This window comes from Nomascus leucogenys, chromosome X (genome assembly GCF_006542625.1).
Source record: "Nomascus leucogenys isolate Asia chromosome X, Asia_NLE_v1, whole genome shotgun sequence".
Lineage (NCBI taxonomy): Eukaryota > Metazoa > Chordata > Mammalia > Primates > Hylobatidae > Nomascus > Nomascus leucogenys.
In genome coordinates this window covers 94,453,494-94,471,441 of record NC_044406.1, presented here as the reverse complement: position 1 = coordinate 94,471,441, position 17,948 = coordinate 94,453,494, and the positions used below count along the sequence as shown (strand labels likewise).

At 48.1% G+C, this 17,948-nt stretch overlaps 1 protein-coding gene across 4 annotated transcripts in view; it reads left to right on the top strand.

The window, feature by feature from the left end:
* Positions 1–327: 327 nt before the first annotated feature.
* The window catches only part of TSC22D3 (TSC22 domain family member 3), a 63,740-nt gene continuing 46,119 nt past the window's right edge, over positions 328–17,948 (top strand). Inside the window, exons 1-2 of one of the 4 annotated variants that reach the window (XM_030806591.1) lie at positions 328–432; positions 1,895–2,306. In XM_030806591.1, the coding sequence (XP_030662451.1) occupies positions 1,987–2,306 (320 nt within the window). In that variant the 5' untranslated portion in view covers positions 328–432; positions 1,895–1,986. The other 3 variants (XM_030806589.1, XM_012499033.2, XM_030806588.1) reach the window with 3 other exon arrangements.

The window sequence follows — 17,948 nt, the reverse complement described above, 5'->3', positions numbered from 1 at the left end:
TCCGAGCTTCTGTGACGCAGGCAGAGAACGTTCAATGTTTTGGACACAAGATGGCAGTATATGCCGCTCTATTTCAAAGGCCGGACCTTTGAATGAAGGAGCCGATGGGGGGTGGGGAATACTGACTGAAATATAAGTCAGTTTTACGTGAAAACTGAACGTCACGAAAAGTTGTTTTTTCAGACACTAATAATTATTTAATCCTATACATTTAAAGTATTCCAAGTCTCTGAGTCGTGAAACACCCTGGAAACCCACCACTTGCCCACCCAGAACATCCCTCCATCTTACAGAGCTGGGGTACGCCCCTCAGGCCTGTGAACATGCAATCGCTACGTCTGTTAAAAAGGTAACGACAGACGGAGATCAACTAAGGTGGCAGGTGAGGTTCAGAAAAGGAGAAGGAGAACAAATCTGGAGAAATAGGAGAAGGTAAGTGAAGTGAGGAAAAAGAGGGGGTGCTGAAGTAAGAAATGAGGGGAAAACAAGGGAAATGGCGGGAGGGGGAAGAAAAATGAGAGAAAAAGAGGAAAGGGGAGAAAGGGGAAATGAGGAAATAGAGAAAAGGAGAAAAGAAATAAGGAAAGAAAGGTAAAAGAATGGAAATGGGGGAGAAAGTAGAGGAAATGGGTAAAGAAAAAAAGAAAAGAGAAAAAATAAGGGAAATAGTGGAATGAGTGGAAGCAGAAGAGCAGAGAGAAGGAAGGGGAGGATTGAGGACAGACGGCGAAGGGGCAGAGGGAAGCCGGGACAGAGACTGCCTCTGAGGGGTTCAGGCAAGAGAGGACACAGCGAGCTGGGGAAAGGAGGTGACGATATCGTTAAGCAGAAAGAGACAGAAACTCAGGAGAGTTTGAGCGTGCTTCTGTGAGTTTTGCTTACGGCATTTATTGCGCACTCCTAATGTGTGCCTGGCACTCTCTGACTCTCTGCAGAGGCAACCGCTCTCCTTGCACGCCCCCTCCCAAAAAAAGGGGGGATTTTGGAGGGCGGCACTTTAAGGCTACAACACTTGGGGCTCTCGAGGGCGTCGTCTCTTCTGTAGGGGGACCCATTCGAGGTGAGACTAGAGACATTTGCCCTCACGCCGAGCTCGAGCCCCGCGAGACCCGGCCACTAAGGGGGCACGGCAGCCCGGGTGGGCCGCGTGCGATTTCTGGCGGAGGATGCGCCATGAGCGCTTGGAAGAGCCTGAACCGAAGCGTCCCGGCTCGCCGAGAGAGTGAGAGCTGGGCCGGCTCCCAGGAGCGCGGGCGAGTGTGCGAGCGGCAGCGTGGACGCCAGGGCACAAGGGTGCGGGCGGGGCGGGGCGAGGGGTGGAGAGGCAGGATCCAGCCCGCTCGGGCGCCCCCCCCCGCCAGCCGGAGAAGCGGCGGAGGAGCGTCCTCCGCCGTCCCCTCTAGGGTAATTTACATGCTGTCATATCCCAGTGCTGACTCCCGGGCGTGCAGATCGCTCACTAGCTCACTCGCTCTCAGCTCCTGCCACCGCTCAGCCGTCACAGCCCAGGGGAGCCCGAGAGCCTGAGAGCCTGCAAACCGGGGAGGGAGGGAGCAAAGGAGGGAGGGAGCAAGGGCGCGCCCCGGCTCTCCCTCTGCCCTGCTGCCCGCCCTTCCTGCCTCCACAGGTCCGCCCCAATCCCCGCTCACACTTGGGAAACTTGGGACTGAGCTGGGGCCGCGTGTGGCACCTCAGGGGGGCGGCCCCGGCCTCAAGAGGAGGGGGAGGAGAAGGAGGAAGAGGAGGAAGTGAGCCCGAAGGATCCGCTCGGAGCTGTTTGTCCAGCTGTTTCTATTCGCACCCGGAGCAGTACAGCCAGAAGGGGGCCGAGCCGAGGGTGGCTGGCTTTAGGCGCTAATTTCCAACTCTTTTCCTCACAGCTTGTCTTTTCCAGGCACCCTGGAGTCCCCTCAGGCCAGCCCGGTGGGCGCGCACCTGCCAGCCGCCCCTGACCTCGCAGGCCAGGCGACCTCCAAGCCTGAGAAGATGGCCCAGTCCAAGCTCGACTGCCGCTCACCTGTCGGCCTCGACTGCTGCAACTGCTGCCTGGACCTGGCCCATCGGAGCGGGCTCCAGCGAGGCAGCGGCGGGGAGAACAACAACCCGGGCAGCCCTACAGTGAGCAACTTTCGGCAGCTGCAGGAAAAGCTGGTCTTTGAGAACCTCAATACCGACAAGCTCAACAGCATAATGCGGCAGGATTCGCTAGAGCCGGTGCTGCGGGACCCCTGCTACCTGATCAACGAGGGCATCTGCAACCGCAACATCGACCAGACCATGCTCTCCATCCTGCTCTTCTTCCACAGGTGGGTGGCTCGGCGCACGGCGGCAACTCGGTCCTTGCTCCCACCAACCTCTGCTGCACCCTCACCTCTGAAAAAAGGGGCAACTAGGAAGTTCAGGAGGGGTACTGGGGAGGTCTGACTCAGGCTGCAGTGACTGGACCTTGAGGTTGCCTGGAGTACCGCGGAGCTGAGGGGAGGCCTGGCAGGTGCAAGCCCTATTCTGAAAGGTGCCTGCAAAGGCTTTCTGATGGGGACGCTGGGGCCTAGAAGGTGGGCAGACCCCAGATGGTTTGGAGGTAGCTGAAAGTACCCTCTCCTCAAATGCATACATTTCCATAGCCCCTTTGGAGATTCTGCCATGGGGTCTTCTTGAGTTTCAAGTTCTACCCTTCTCAAAAGCCCGTCTCAAATGTGCAAAATCAGATTGAAACTACAAGGGCTTTAAAATTACTGAGTGCCCCTGACCGACAGTGAGGGCAAGCAAAATGTCAAGACAAATTAAACTGCTGGTGGTGGGAAAGGGAGATGGGGAGGGGGAAATTTTTTAAAATCAGAGACTTGTGAGAATTTCTTGAGCCTCTGGATGGGAGGGATTCCTCCTCCATGGATCACAGCCTTAAATTTCAAATGTAAGCTAAGCGCAACCCCAGAGAGCACCCTAGGACATCTTGAGTGCCTCAAGAACTATGTGTGGCAGGAGGGCGGATGAATCCATGTCGTTGAAGGCGTGTATTGGACTACCAGTCAAGCTTTCTAGAAATCCTGCTGGGGAGGCAAGGAGAGGACAAGGGAGGGAAAAAACACAATGGGAAGACCCAAGGCGGCTGCTGTCCTTCAGTTTGAGACACTCTGGCAAGAACCAGTCTCTGGGAACAACTGAGGCAATTTAGAGGCAGGGCAGACAACATCAGGAAACCCAGCCATGGATTTAGTGTCCTTAGCGCCATCAGGATAGGGCACCAGCATGTGTGTGTGAGTGTATAAGCGAGGATTTATTCTTGCTCAACAACACAGATTATGTAAGAGAAAGACATCGCCACTGTGGGAGACCTGGATTGTAGTACAAGTTATGGCTTCACCTGTTTGTATGAGCCTGAGCAAGTCGCCTGACCTCTCTAGTCTCTCTAAGGTTCCTTTTAGCTCTGAGATTCTAGGTTGTAGGCAGATGATGTGCCCAGACAAAGTGATAAGAAATTCTGAGCACCTGCAAAATATTTGGAATGCAAGCAGGCTCAAATAGGAAATTTTAAAAGCAATCGAGAAAGGCAGGCGCTATTCTCACTTAATGCTAAGAGCAGGTTTGCCTCCCTTGCCCCAAGACAAATCCACCATCGCCTCCCCCTCAGCCCAGCCCCAGTGATTCTGGGCAAGACAAGCAGTGCTGCTAACCTCGTTAGTGTTATTATAACAAGTCGTATTCCTCGGGCATTTTCGACACCATTGAAGCCCTTTCTCATCTATTATTTCACTTTAGGCATCAAATTATCTCATTGTCTAAAATAAACCAGGCTGAATTTTTAAAAATAATAAAATAAAATAAACCAGGCTGCGGGCAGAAAGGTTTCGAAGGAATCTTCATTTCTATCGAAAGATTACTACAAGTGTATTCAGCCCACAGACGCTGAAATCCTGCCGAGCGAAAGCCCTAACAGGCTCCTAAGGATCCCGCCTGTCTCTGTTGGAGAGTGGCAGTGGGGGAGGGGTAGTAGAAAAACCTGGAAAGAGTGCTTGTAGCACTTGCATTTGTTTGACTGGAAGAGAAACTGCCACTCCAGGCTTTAGGAAAGTGTGAGAGGGGGCGCTTCCCCTGGTTCTGGGCCTAGGAGGGTCAAACCTGGGTGAGGGAAATGTGAGGCTAAAAGCCTGAGATCAAAGTGTTTACTTCTGCCACACCTCGGGAGCATCTTGGTTGTTTGGGTTTGTGGAAAGGGAATACCTCCTTTGTCATCTACTCCACTAATATGAGTTTATTGACTCTTGGTTTTCGGCAAAGCCTGGAAATGCTACAGGGTGGAGATGTAGGGGGGTGGCGTTATAGGTATTGGTTGAGGGAGAAACGCAAATTGTAGGAAAAGTTTATGTGAGCACCCTGCCTCCTTGGATCAGAGCAACTCACTCAGCGTTCAAAACCAGTGAGGAGCTAACCAGCAAGCTCTCAGGCTTTGCTAAGGCTGGGGAGTAGCAGGGTCCTGTGGTAACAGTCTTATAGTTCTAAGAGGACAAAGCATTCTCTTGCTTTTTTTTATTTTTATTTTTATTTTTTTCCTGAGACATTGTCTCACTGTCACCCAGCCTGGAGTGCAGTCGCATGATCACAGCTCACTGCAGCCTCAAACTCCTGGGCTCCATTGATCCTCCCACTTCAGCTTCCCAAGTAGCTGGGACTACAGGCACATACCACCATGCCCAGCTAATTTTTGCTTTTTTTTTTTTTTTATAGAGACAGGATCTTGCCATGTTGCGCAGGCTTGTCTCGAACTCCTGGGCTCAAGCGATCCGCCCACCTCAGTCTCCCAAAGTGCCAGGATCACAGGCGTGAGCCACTGATCCCCTCTTGTTTTCCTTGACAACTGGAACCTTAGAGACTGGGGATTCTGAATTCAGTTTAGGTTATGCCCACTATTACATGCTCATGAGCAAACTAGAAGACCATTATTGCTGGTCATGGGGCTTCTCCAATATCTGGGGTAGACAGCCTTCTCCTAAGTGAACATTTCCCTTGTTACTTCATTAAATTCTCTGGGTTTCTATCATCATACTTCAGCCATCGTTTTTACTTCTATTCAATTTAATGATTTGACATTTCAGGTTCCTGTTGGGTGCTTTTTTCCTTTGTCAACTTTCAAGGCCTCTCCTGCTGGAGAAGCTGGTCTCCCACCCCTCCTCCTGCAGTCCATTCCTCTGCCAAGAGGGCTCCTATGTTTTTAGGAAGAAGGGCAGGGCACATTCTTGATTTATATCTGGTTTGACTGCTTTGACCTGTCCCTGGCTCCCAGCTTCGTTCTTGGTTTCCTTGGAACACAAGAGTATAAGCAATTTGAGGGCAGGGCTGTGTTTTACTTGCTTGGTTTTCCCTTGGCTTTTAGTTATACAGCCAATATTCAATAAAGGTTTCTTTAGTTGGATGACTACTTAAATATTGACGTGGTCCCTTGTAAAGATTTTACAACTTTATACTGTGCTAGAAAATCCTTATTAATGTTTAAAAGTTGTTTTCCTTCCGTTTTAACCACATGCAGTAACTCTCATAGCCTGATGGAAGTCCTGATAGTGCTGTGTATATACATACGAATCAGTGAGAATGGGCATGCAGCCTGTTGGTATGTAAATGGTATCTGTAAACAATTGGGTTGGGGAAGAAGTGTATTTTAAACACCATCCCTTCAATCTTGTATTATGTAACTAATAACCATAATAGATTAATAACTAACACTTCTTGAACATTCACAATGTATCTGCATAATCTCATTTAATATTTACATCAACTCTTCGGAATGGGTACATTTATTTATTTATTTATTTATTTAGAGACGGAGTCTTGCTTTGTCACCCAGGCTGGAGTGCAGTGGCACGATCTCAGCTCACTGCAGTCTCCACCTCCTGGGTTCAAGCAATTCTCCTGTCTCAGCCTCCTCAGTAGCTGGGACTACAGGCACACGCCACCACACTCGGCTAATTTTTGTATTTTTCGTAGAGACGGGGTTTCACCGTATTAGTCAGGCTGGTCTCAAACTCGTGATCTCGAATGATCCACCAGCCTCGGCCTCCCAAAGTGCTGGGATTACAGGCGTGAGCCACTGTGCCTGACCAAATGGGTACTATTATCACCCATTTTCATTTTATAAAGAAGGAAATTGAGGCTTGGAAAAAACTAAGTATCTCGCCCAATGCCTCACAATGAATAGCAGAGCCTGAATTGTCTATGAAGAAAGAATTGTTAAGAACACTCAGTAACTAAACTAATGCTAAAGAAATTCTTGGAACACTTAAGAATTGTCTATGAAGCAGAGGTAAATGTGAGCTCAGAACCTTTCCAAATGGTCAAAATGTCCTTATGAGGTAGGGAGACCAACCATCCCAGTCCTGGGACATAGGACTGCCTGTGCTCAAACTGGAACAGTCCTAGGGAAACTGGAATGGTTGGTCACCCTGTTGTTAGGGGACTTCCCCCTTGTCATTTGAATATGCTTCTAATACTGGAAAACTTAGGAGGGAGATAGAATATTCTGGGCAAACAGCAGAAGTTTCCAGTTTAAACGTAGCATATGAAAAAGCTTCCCAAGTTGACATTTGAAGAGCCTTCCTTAATTTTTCTGACCTGTAAGGGATAACAACGTGTAACGGGAGCTTTGGCAGTATTTGTTGTGATTGTTGTTGCTGTAACCTCAGATTTTTTTCTAAGATTTTACCCAAAACCTCTTAATCAGCTCTATTCTACCTTTGACCCCAGAGCATACCTGGCTAGTGTGGTCTGAAATACTCTGAATCTGATTTCCCTTCCGGCTCTAAAAACCCTAGGATTCTACCTTTAAGCTTCTGACCTGGCCCCAACTGGTTCCCATATGTAAATGCTCAGAAAATGATAAAAATAGCAAACATCTCTAATTGCTTTATGTGTGCTAATTCATTTAATATCCCCTATTAATGTAGTAACAAAGGGGAAGGATATAGATTCAGAGATCAGGTTTTCAAGAAAAATTTGTGCAAAAAATTATTTGTGCTTCTCTAAGTGAGTCTCAGAAAAAGTAATTTCATAATGTATGTTCCTGGACCTGGCTTCTGAGGTGGTGGCCACTCACACGGCGTGATTTGAGTGGCTGCCTGCTGCAGTGCCTAAGTTCATACTATTTAAGATTCAGTTCTCTGTCCATGTACCATCTAAAATTCCTCTCCCAGAGCACCGCTGGTATGTAGACCACACTGTGAGAAACCCTGTATTAGAGATTGCAACCCATTGTCAACTAATTTACCATTTGATTTTGAGGATGGAGTTACTTGCTGTAGAGCGGTTTTGGGTTTCTGTGTGGTTAAGCCTGTCATTCTTTGCCTTTGTGATTTTTGCTTTTGGTATCAAGCTTCAAAAGTCCTTTCATAGCCCAAAGTAATTTAAAATAACTATTTCCTGAGTGCCTAGTGGTCTGACAAAGAATAGGCATTCTTGGATTAAGGGACATTCTCCATTAAAAGCACAAATACATTTGCAAACTTAACATTCATGGTTTGGATACTTCATGAGAGCTCAGACTGGTAAGAAACTGTCTTTTTGCTGAGGCACAGATGTGAATCACATGTGTAAGGAGGCTAGTATGTGGGGACCAGTCCTTTCACCAATGAGTGAGCCTGGTGCCCTACCCCACATCTACCAGTGTGTGTGTGTGTGTGTGTGTGTGTGTGTGTGAAAGAGAGAGATGTATTATATGTATATATTGTACATTGTACATATGTATATAGTGGTAAAATAGATATAACATAAAATTTGCCATTTTAACCATTTCTAAGTGTACGATTCAGTGGCATTAGGTACATGAACAATGTTGTGCAACCATTATCATTCCCAAAATTTTGTCATCATCCCAAACAAAAACTCTGTACCCATTAAACAATAACTCCCCATTTCCCCATTTTCCCCTCCCACTACCCCCTGGTAACCTCTATTCTACTTTCTGTCTCTATGGATTTGCCTATTTAGATATTTCATATAAATGGAATCGTACAATATTTTGTGTCTGGCTTCTTTCACTCAACATGTTTTAAAGTTCATCCATGTTGTAGCACCTATCAGTACTTCATTCTTTTTATGGCTGAATAAAATTCCATTGTATGGATATAACTCTTCTGCTTCCTAAGCAAACAACCTAAGTGTCCATTCATCTGTCAGTGGACACTTAGGTTGTTGCCCTCTTTTGGCTATTATGAAGAATGCTGCTATGAACACTGGTGTACAAGTATCTGTTCAAGTCCCTGCTTTTAATTCTTTGGGGTATATACCTAGGAGTGGCATTGCCCAGCGCCTACTTTTCAACATAATTTTGTGGTCTACTGCTCGTAGTCCACACATATGTAGGAACCTGTCATAAAATGAGCAAATGTCTCAGGGCATTCCTTGAGGAGAATGCTCCCTCTCTAAGCCAGCTGCTGGTGCTAGTGATTACAATGAAGAGAAAGCTACAAAGTTTGGCAAAGTGATGGTGCTGCCTGGAAATAGACCTTTTATGGGGGAAATGACATGCTTTAGAGATTGCATCCATGAGTTGGAGACTGGCAAAAGTTTTAGTGTGTATCTCTCATGAATGGCCAAGGTCTAGCGTACCTTTTTAAAGACTAACATGTGACACCATTACTTGCCATTAACTACTTTGTATGGATTTGTTTATCAGACCTCCGGTCATGGTGACAGCCCACTGGGAATAGGGTCCTATGGGACTGGAATGTGGCAAAGCCAACTTTGGAGGAGAGAGGTAGAGAGATGGGGCTGGAGTCCATGGAAGGCTTAGCTTGGGCTGTTACAGCACGGGGCCTGGACAGCATGAGAGTTCAAAAGATCTGTTTGGAAAGTTCATGCTCTTAAAGAAAGGTGGGAAGCACAGAGCTTGAATTTCATCTACTCCTCAGTTTTTGCCAGGAGTGGACTATTATTTACTGAGTCCACACCTCAGTAAGTAATGCTTTCCAGGGTGACCTTAGTTTTCTTCCCTGACTGAAGAGAAGGTTAACACTCCTGTTTATATTTGCACTTGCAGATAATCCAACAAGCTCTCCATTCCAGGTAGAGGGTTGGCTCCTTTCCAGATCAGGTCCTGAAGGCCAGGGAGTCTGGGTAAAATGGAGATGGATGTATCTGGCCAAGACTGCCAAGATCTCTAGGCATCCTGGGTGATGGAACCCTGCAGAGTTCTTGCCCCCACCTGGTGGGTGGGTTGGTTGGGAGGAATGACTTTGGCCATGTCTGCACCTGGTGGTGACTGTTGCGCTGTTTGCTCATCGTGATTCTGCTCCTACCTGAACTTTCTCTTCTTCTTATGTAAGCCATCCCTAAAGATAACTGTAAAGCCATAATCTGCCATGGCTGGCTGGGTTTATATAACAAATTGGTTGGTGTCGTGCAATAGCTTCTTGAGCCCTGGAGAAACCAATGTGCTAAGTTGAGACTAAAACATGGGTTCATTTGATGGGGTATTTTGTGTGCTCAGTGAACTCAAGAGAGAGCAGTCCATGACCACAGGGGTCAGAAAGATGAAATTTCCTTTTAAATGAAGAGAGCAATAATGGCCCAGAACATACTGTGCTGTCCCAAAGTCTGCAATAATGGGACAAGGGTTAGGGCATTGCTGTAGCACCACAGCTTTGGCAGAGAAGGCCCTCCATAGAACCCCATGGGCTAGGAGGAGCCCCATGAAGGCCAGAAGGCTAGATCCCAGTTTCAGGGCAACCTAGGTTTGATGAAGAGTCAGGTCAGGGAAAATGTCTTTTGGAGGCCACTGTCTACCATGCTGAAATCCAGCTTAACTAGAGTTGGAGTGGGCTAAGATGCGATCTGTGAGAGCAGAAAGCAAGCTTTTCTCAATTCTATTACAGGCAGGAGGGAATTTTATCAGTAGGCAAGGCAAGTTCACTTGTACCTTCTAGCTGAAAATTCCTGCCCCAAAGTAGCTGTGGCCCTTCTGGAAACTGTGTAAAGAGGCATTAAGATCCCAGCCAGCACAGAAGACTGAATGGGAAGCTTCCCATTGTGCAGACACTAGCCCAGGGGAAAACAAGAGCTGGAAGCAGGCTGGATCACTGATGATCCAGGCTCACCATTGGCCTTCCTCTCCTGGGAGCCACTTTCCTCAAATAGGTCCAGTCAGAAATCAGGCCCCTGCCTATGGACAGAGCACCACAGGGACCTTCCCCATCCTTCCTTGAAGGAAGACTTTACTCACAGAATAGGCTTGAGTATTCAACCCACTTCCTCTAATCTTCTCTTCAGGGGAGATGGAGAGCAGCTGTTCACAGCTTAGGGGTCTGGCCAGGATTCCCGCTCCGTGCTATTTAGGCTGGTGATTGGCTAGAGCTATCCCTAAGGAAGAAGGGGGTGAGAAGTGAGAGGAAAGGAAGCGACTCCAGCAGCTCCTTCCTGGCTTACCCCACTCCCAAGACACCCCTCCTTCAGCGCTGCCGTTTAGCCTCACTCCCAGACTAGGCTGGGCCTAGGCCAGCCTGAGGGCCCTGACTCATAACTAGCATGTCTTATGTAACAGAGCCAGGTTACTGAGGCATCACACTTCTGCTTGCTCAGTGGTAGGCTTCCCTGGGGGCAGGCATTTGGAAGCCTCCTGGGGGGTCCAAGTCAAGCTCATCATACTTCCCAAGGAAAAGCCTACTCTCCCCAGTGTCAGGCAAGCAGTCTGCTCAGAGGCAAATGCCAGGCCGCAAAGCCTGACCCGGTCCGACACTCAGCAGTAAATGTAAGCAGACAGGCAAGCTGGAGTGGACTTAGTCTGGCTTGAGGCATTTTGGAGGTGGCAGGGAGGAACCTACCATCACCTGATAATGCACTGCTAAAGAAACTGCGTGGTGCATGGAGAGGCCCCAGAACAAGTTGCAGAAGTCCGTCTTCCTTTTGTATCTCCTTGTTGGTTCAGAAACTATTGGGTGGGTTGGGGTGGGGGGAGTTGTTGGGGGGGCGCAGAAACTCCAGGCTGACTGACACCAGGTGAAAGGGTTTACCGGAAGCTGGAGGGGGTTTACTGGAAGGTGGAGGAGCTGTTTAAAGGAAGGCCTTTCAAGAGCCAATTCCCAGTCCACGCTCCATGAAGTCTCAAAGTCCCCAGGTTGACCTGAATTCACAATGATTCTTAGCTCTCTGCCTGGCCTATTCAGAAAATTACATTACCGGCTTAGTGGAACTGAGCCCCCAGTGAAGTCAGTATTGCCAGATTCTATGACAGATTTCTCTAATAACAAATGTGACTATCTACAGCACAGAATACCCCCATCAATCTAATATTCCACCAGCTCAAGGTTTGTGACTAAACCAATAGCTCCTCTTCTTCTCCTCCTTTGTCTTTTCCCCAGCCTGTCTCACATGTGTTGCCATCAGGTAAGTGGCTCACAGGCCGTGAGTAGGTGGGGACACTGCTCTCCACTCCAAGAAAGAGAGGAGAAACAGGGAAACAAAGTCAAAAAGGTGGTGTGGGAATTACCAGCAGGCATGATTTGTACCCAAAGCTGACTCATAAGTTCTTGGACAAGCTCAAGACTACCACCTCAGGGCTCAGAAGAGCTTGGCACCCCTAGTCCCCCAGATCACAGAATCCAGTGAAAATTAGAGGACCTGAGTTGGAGATGCAGAATTTTCCTTTGTGGGACTCCTCCCAGGCTTCCAGCCCCTTTCTTCTCCCTATCCCCTCTGCCTTTTTGGTTCATAGGCTGTAGCAGTAAAAAAGAAAAAGAAACAAAGAAAACAAAACAAAAAATAATAAATAATAAGAAAAAGAACTGCTCAGTTTTAAGGCAACATAATCTGCCTGCCCAGGTGCACAGAGAAATGAATGATGGCAGCACCTCATTCGGCCTTGTACCAAAGCGACCAAGCACTTCAATTAATCAATCCATCATTTATTGACCAAGGGCCTGCTATGTATTGAGTACCGACTGAGGGTTTATTGAATGCATATCCTGCTAATCACTGTAGAGGACACAGGAGACGTCAGAGGCCAGGACCAGGGCCCTGAGGAGCTGAGGGTATAGCAGGAAGGAGTGGAGCAGCTGCACCCAAGGCCAGTGGGGAACAAAGCACTGGCGTGACCGCAGGCCTTTGCAAATCTGGTCCAGCCTCCTGCTCCTTAAGGGAAAGGCCTTAAGCTTACTGCTCCTGGGGTCTGCAGGTCTGGAGCTTGGATGGTGCCAAAGCAAACTAGGAAGGGAGAGTCTCTTTATGGCGGCAGCTTCCAGCAGGGCCTGAAAGAATGGGTTGGCTTTGGCACGATGGAAAGCAGCAGGGCTTTCAGATTGGGAGAGGGGAGGAGAACCTCGCTAGTCCAGCAGGGCTCTTGAGTAGGAAGGGGATGGCCTGGGGTGGGGACACTTTTGATTCCTTCCGGGCTAGAACCCAGAGTCACCATTGATTCAGGAACAAGAGAGAAAGGCCCACTCTGGCCCTCCCCTCATTGCCCGTCTCTGACACAGGGCAAGCTGGACCCTAGCACCCTCTCCTTGGGAACCTAGGCTAGCCCTGGGGAGACAGAGGCCTTCAGGGCCTGGGAGTAGGGAGGCACCTCCCCCTTATCCTGGAGAAAGCCCAGCAGAACAAGAAGAGTTGAGCAGGGTAGAACCAAGGGGTGCAGTCGAGGGTGGGCACCAGAGGAGCCTGGGGGCTGTGGCTTCCTATCTGTGCATCTCTGGCTTTGGTCTCCACGAGGTCCCTTCTGAGGTGGGTAACAGAAGCAGGGGTGTGTCAAGGTGCTACCACGAGAATATATAGATAATCCACCCAAGTATCTCTGGAAAAAAAAGTTGCTGATGGCCCTGCAGGGTGGCATTTTAACCTTGTTTGCACCTTGGTCAAACCCGTTTCCCAGACACCCTATAAATGAAAGCCTCAGGGTAAAGATAAAGCAGTAAACTGGGGAGAGGGTCCCAGAGAGTGAGGATGGAACGTTGACCATGAACAACACTTTCTTCCCCAGTTTACCTGAGACTGCTTTCTTTTGCCACCCTGGTTCTGTCTCTCTTCCTGTCAGCTTGAGGCTTCTTATCTTTACTTAAACTCATGTTTAAGTTCATGAATAGCATCAATCAATAACAAATATTCATTGCACACTTTCATGTACTAGACTCGGTGGCAGGTACTGGGGATATAATGGGAAACACATGAAAGCTGTCATAGAACAGTCAACAGAGTGGGGGAGACAGGCATTAGCCAGACAGTCACGCTAATGAAGTATAGTTACAAACTAGATGCCAAGAGAGAAAAGGAATAGCCTTCTGTCAAACAGTATAACAAAAGGTCAGAAAAGCCTTCCTGGAGAAGTTATATTTGAGCTAAAGAAATGAGTCTTTAGCACTGAAATTCTAATAATCAGACCCAGGCCAAAGGTGATATTTTCAGATAGAAGACTTTCTGAGGAACCACTGAAGCCATACCATGTAGGTAGTTTTCACACCCCTGGAAATATCTCTAGGCCATGAGTAGCCAGCAGGTCCCAAAGGGGAGGACTGACAATTTTCTGACAAGAGGAAGAGATGAGTTTGAAGCTCATGGGGTAACTAGTATTTAATGTCATCCTTTGCTAAAAATAGTCTATGACAGTATGGAAATGTGTAAAGGCTGGCCCTGGGGACCAGTGATAAAGTGGGTATAGCCTGTGGGAAGGAAAATTTGTTTTTGTAAATTATTTACTATAAAGGAAAAAGAAATGGGGGGTTGTCTGGGTTTTCTTCTCCCTTTGCGGGCTTCCTTCTGAGTTATGAATGCTTCTCATTGTACAGAGGCAGTGAGGCACAGAGCTTCAGGCTGCACTCCTTTCTGGGGCCCAAGGTGTAAATTTTCTGGGCTGCAAATATCAGATATTTGTCCAGGCTGAAAAACAGCCTGAATGCAGAAGGGGAGGTAGGCTAGACTTTCTTCTGGGAAGGACAAATAAATTGATCAAGGGGCCCCAAAGAGTGTTCATTTGAGAGAGGTAGCCCGTCTCTCAAATGGTGGGTATCACCTGCCCTCCACAGTGGCAAGGCAGGTGATAGCTAACAGCCCAGCGTGATCCAAAGGAATCTGATTGTGAAGTGTCAGGAAAAGGCCAACAGGACTTGTTTAGCCAACAGGAGGCAAACATGAGACTCTAGGGACCTGTGGTGCAAAGCAAAAGGAACTAAGATTATTGATCTACAAGAAGTTTAAGGGTGAGGTGGAAGGTGGTAGAGAGCAAGAAGAGAGATCAGTCTTCAAATATAAGAAAAGTACGGGTCGGGTGCAGTGGCTCACGCCTGTAATCACAGCACTTTGGGAGGCCAAGGCGGATGGATCATGAGGTCAGGAGTTCGAGACCAGCCTGGCCAACATGGAGAAACCCCGTCTCTACTAAAAATACAAAAATTAGCTGGGTGTGGTGGTGGGCACTTGTAATCCCAGATGCTCAGGAGGCTGAGGCAGGAGAATCGCTTGAACTGGGGAGGCAGAGGTTGCAGTGATCCGAGATCACGCCATTGCACTCCAGCCTGGGCAACAAGAGCAAGACTCCGTCTCAGAAAAAAAAAAAAAAAAAAAAAAAAAAAGTACATGTGCAGGTTTTTTTTGTTTTGTTTTTTTTTTTTTTTTTAAAAGCTAATATAAGAAAAGTCACAACTCAGAGATGGTGACTAGCTGTTTCCCAACCACACTGGGAAGAGAACAAGAGGAAACAGGCCTACATTGTAGCATAAAGAATTGAGATTAGATAGCAGAAAGAACTTCCTGACGACAAGCATTCAGAGGAGCTTGGCAAAATTACCAAGGGATGTTGTATGTAATTTATACATATGGGGAAGCTGATGACAGTAGCGATAAAGAATTGGATAAAAGTGTGAGAGTCCTGGTTTTATAAGGACCATGGTCAGAAGTGGACAGACAGGTGGGGAAAGCAAAGGGGTCAGGACCAGGTGCTTATAAGAAAAAAGAAAGTGTATGTGTGAAAGGTGAAGGTGTTTTCATGAAAATACTTTTATAATAAAAATGTCAATGAAATTTCCACTGGAGATAAGTCAGTAAAACTAGCATACATTCTCCTGTAACTGGAATAGTATGGGAGAATGGACTGAGGAGCTGGTAGGGCCCCTTCTATCATCCTTCAGCTTTCTTGTCTCCTGGATAAATTAGTCTCAAGGGGGCCCCCCATCTTCTACATTTTAACAATTTTAGAGCACACTCCTCTGCTGGGGGCATTGGAGTAAGGCCACCCACCGCAAGTACTTGTTGCAGAGGAGAATGTTTTCCTCTTCATGCACACAAACAAGATTAGACATAGGGTATACAAATTGAATACAAGGGGTACAGTGGCAAACAACAAACCATGCAGGTTCCCTGCCACAGGAAACTTACAATTTGGTGGTGGAGACAGACATCGAATAGTAATTACACAAATAACATCATTACAATTGATGGTAATGAAGGAAAAATGCAGGAAGTCAGGAGAATACAGGCTAAGGGGACTTCACCCTGAATTAGAAAATCCACAAAAGAAAATTCATTATGTAAAGACATGGGGCACTGCAAGTGCCCCGCTGTGAGTGGTTCTTGCCCAAAAATCAATAGCAGAAAGGCAAAATGAACCCAGTCACTGCTAATGCCCTAAGATGTGGATTTTGAAGCTCCTCTGGCTCACTGAAGTCCTGTCAGGTTAGGAGCAGGGAAATTTTCTCACTGCCAAGATCAGGCAGCCTTGATTTAGGCGAGTGACTCTCTAAAGGTCATAATGGCTCATCAGCTGAAAATCAGGATCAGGAAGACTGTGAAGAGCTCATCACTTGCCAGGTGTATAGGATGGAGGTCAGTGAAGAGAAGAAAGAACTAATGCGTGAAAATTGCACTTGAAATTGACCCCCAGCAGTGGCCATGTCTCCAAAATTCTATGTCCTCTGTCTCCTCTTTAAATGTGGGAGGCTTTCCTGGTATATTCTAGTATTAGGTGCAAGGTGTGCCCCAGGGCCTTTGAGCAGGAGCCCAGTCCTGGGGAGCCAGGATCCTAGAGAGATGGGGTCCCACTCTGTTTTTCCCTGTCCCTCTTTCAGAGGGGCAGGAAGTTCTAGCCCTTGTGGGGAGCTAGGATGGGCTTCTCTGCCCTCACAAGGCCCTGGAGAGGCCACCAAGGAGCAGAGGACATTAGCCAGTATGTGATCATGAAGCACAGGTGCTTTGCATCTAATAGATAACCACTGACAGACTGTGACCTTGGCAAGTGACAATCTCTCTAGACCTCAGTTTCCACCACTAGAAATTGGTGGTGATGTGGTTGGGAAAGTGAAGTGAGAGGATGCTCCTAGAAAGCACTGAGTGTCTCTTTATTAGCATTAGCCAAGTCAAATGTGGTACCAGAACAAAACCTTATCTGGCTGGCCTTGCCTCCCTCTCTCACGAAATCCTTCTGTCACCAGTCCTCTTCTTGATCTGTCACTCACATACCCTCTTCTGCTCAGAGCCAGATGACACCTAAAACCCAGCCTGGCAAGCTTTCTCCCTGTCAAGTCTCGCTCTCTCGACTTTCTTCATTCACACGCAGGTATAAATGACGGAGAACACTTCTGGTTTCCCTTCTTCAGGGAGGGGAGAGCAGGGAGCTGTGGAGAACTTTGAAATTTTTACCAGAGATCAAAACCTACAGAAAGCACGAAGTTGCCCTACTGGCATTGCCAGCAACTGGGGAAGATCTCAGAGGACAATGGGCCTGGGGACGTTCTCTTCAAGCTCCTGAGCCTCTCCCTTTTCAGGGTTGGTGACCACACCTTGTACCCCCACAGGCACCTTAGATGGAGACGCAGAGGCTCAGAACTGGGAGGAGTTTTCTCAGCCATCTGCCTGACCCTTTCCCATTACAGATGAGGAAACTGAGGCCCAATGTGGGGTGGGTACTTGCCCCAAACCAAACAGCCAATTAGTGACCAGCTGCAAAGGGGAACCATGTCTCCTGATTTTCTGATCCAATGATCTTCCAACTTCTCGTCTCTAGATGGCTGTGCAGCATCCCATCCCAGTAGGTACACAACATCTCCATGCCAGGAGACCAGCTTTGGGTACACCTGATGCCAAAAATGGTGATTTTTTAAAATTTGATTTTGTTTAATAGAATTGACCAATGGTTTGGGTGTTATGAAGCCCCAGCCCTGGAATCTTGCTTCTGCTCAGGCTGGGGCTGCATGCCACAGCCACAGTCATGCAAGGGGGACAGAAAGGCCTGCTGTTCGGGTTGGAAAAGAAATCAGTTGCTGAAACATTGGTCTTTTTGAAAGTTCCAACCACAGGGGCTGGCTGGCAGAGCCGCCGTCTGGGCTCTCCCGGAGGATCCGGCCCTCCCCTTCAGTCTGGGAGTTAGTTTAGGAAGCTGGCCCGGTCTCGGCAGAAGATCCCGAGGGCAGCGCTTGCCCCAGGAGCTCCAGCCTTCCCTCAGGGCCTGGGAGCTCCTGAAGACACTGAGGACCGTGAATTTCCTCCCGCCCCCACAGCCGAGCCAGCCCAGGCTGGCCCTGAGGCTCCTTGAGCACTTTTTCTTCTAAGCCTAGAGTTTCCAGTTGTCCCGCCCTAGCCCGGCAGCTACAGAGAAAGGGAGAGAACGCAAGCAAGAGAGGAGAGAGCCAGAGCGTGAAAGCGCACTCTACTAAAAGAGAGGAGAGAAGTAACCCTAGCCAGGTAATCAAGGCTTGGGCAGCTGTGAGATGAAGGTGGAAAGGCTGGAGGAGCCCCAGCTCGTGGAGGAACCCCAACTCGGGGAGGACCCAGAGCTTGGGGAGGAGGCACAGTTCCTGGAGGAGCTACAGCTCGAGGTGGTAGAAAGTGGGTCAGATTTGGATCCAGAAGATTTGGGTTCGAGTCCAGACTTTGCCACCAATCTGATGCTTGAGCTTGAGTAAGTAACTCCTGCCCTTCTGTGGGCTGCTTTGCCTACTTACAAAATGGGGGAGGGGAGAGACCGGATGGTCTCTAGGGTCTCTTTC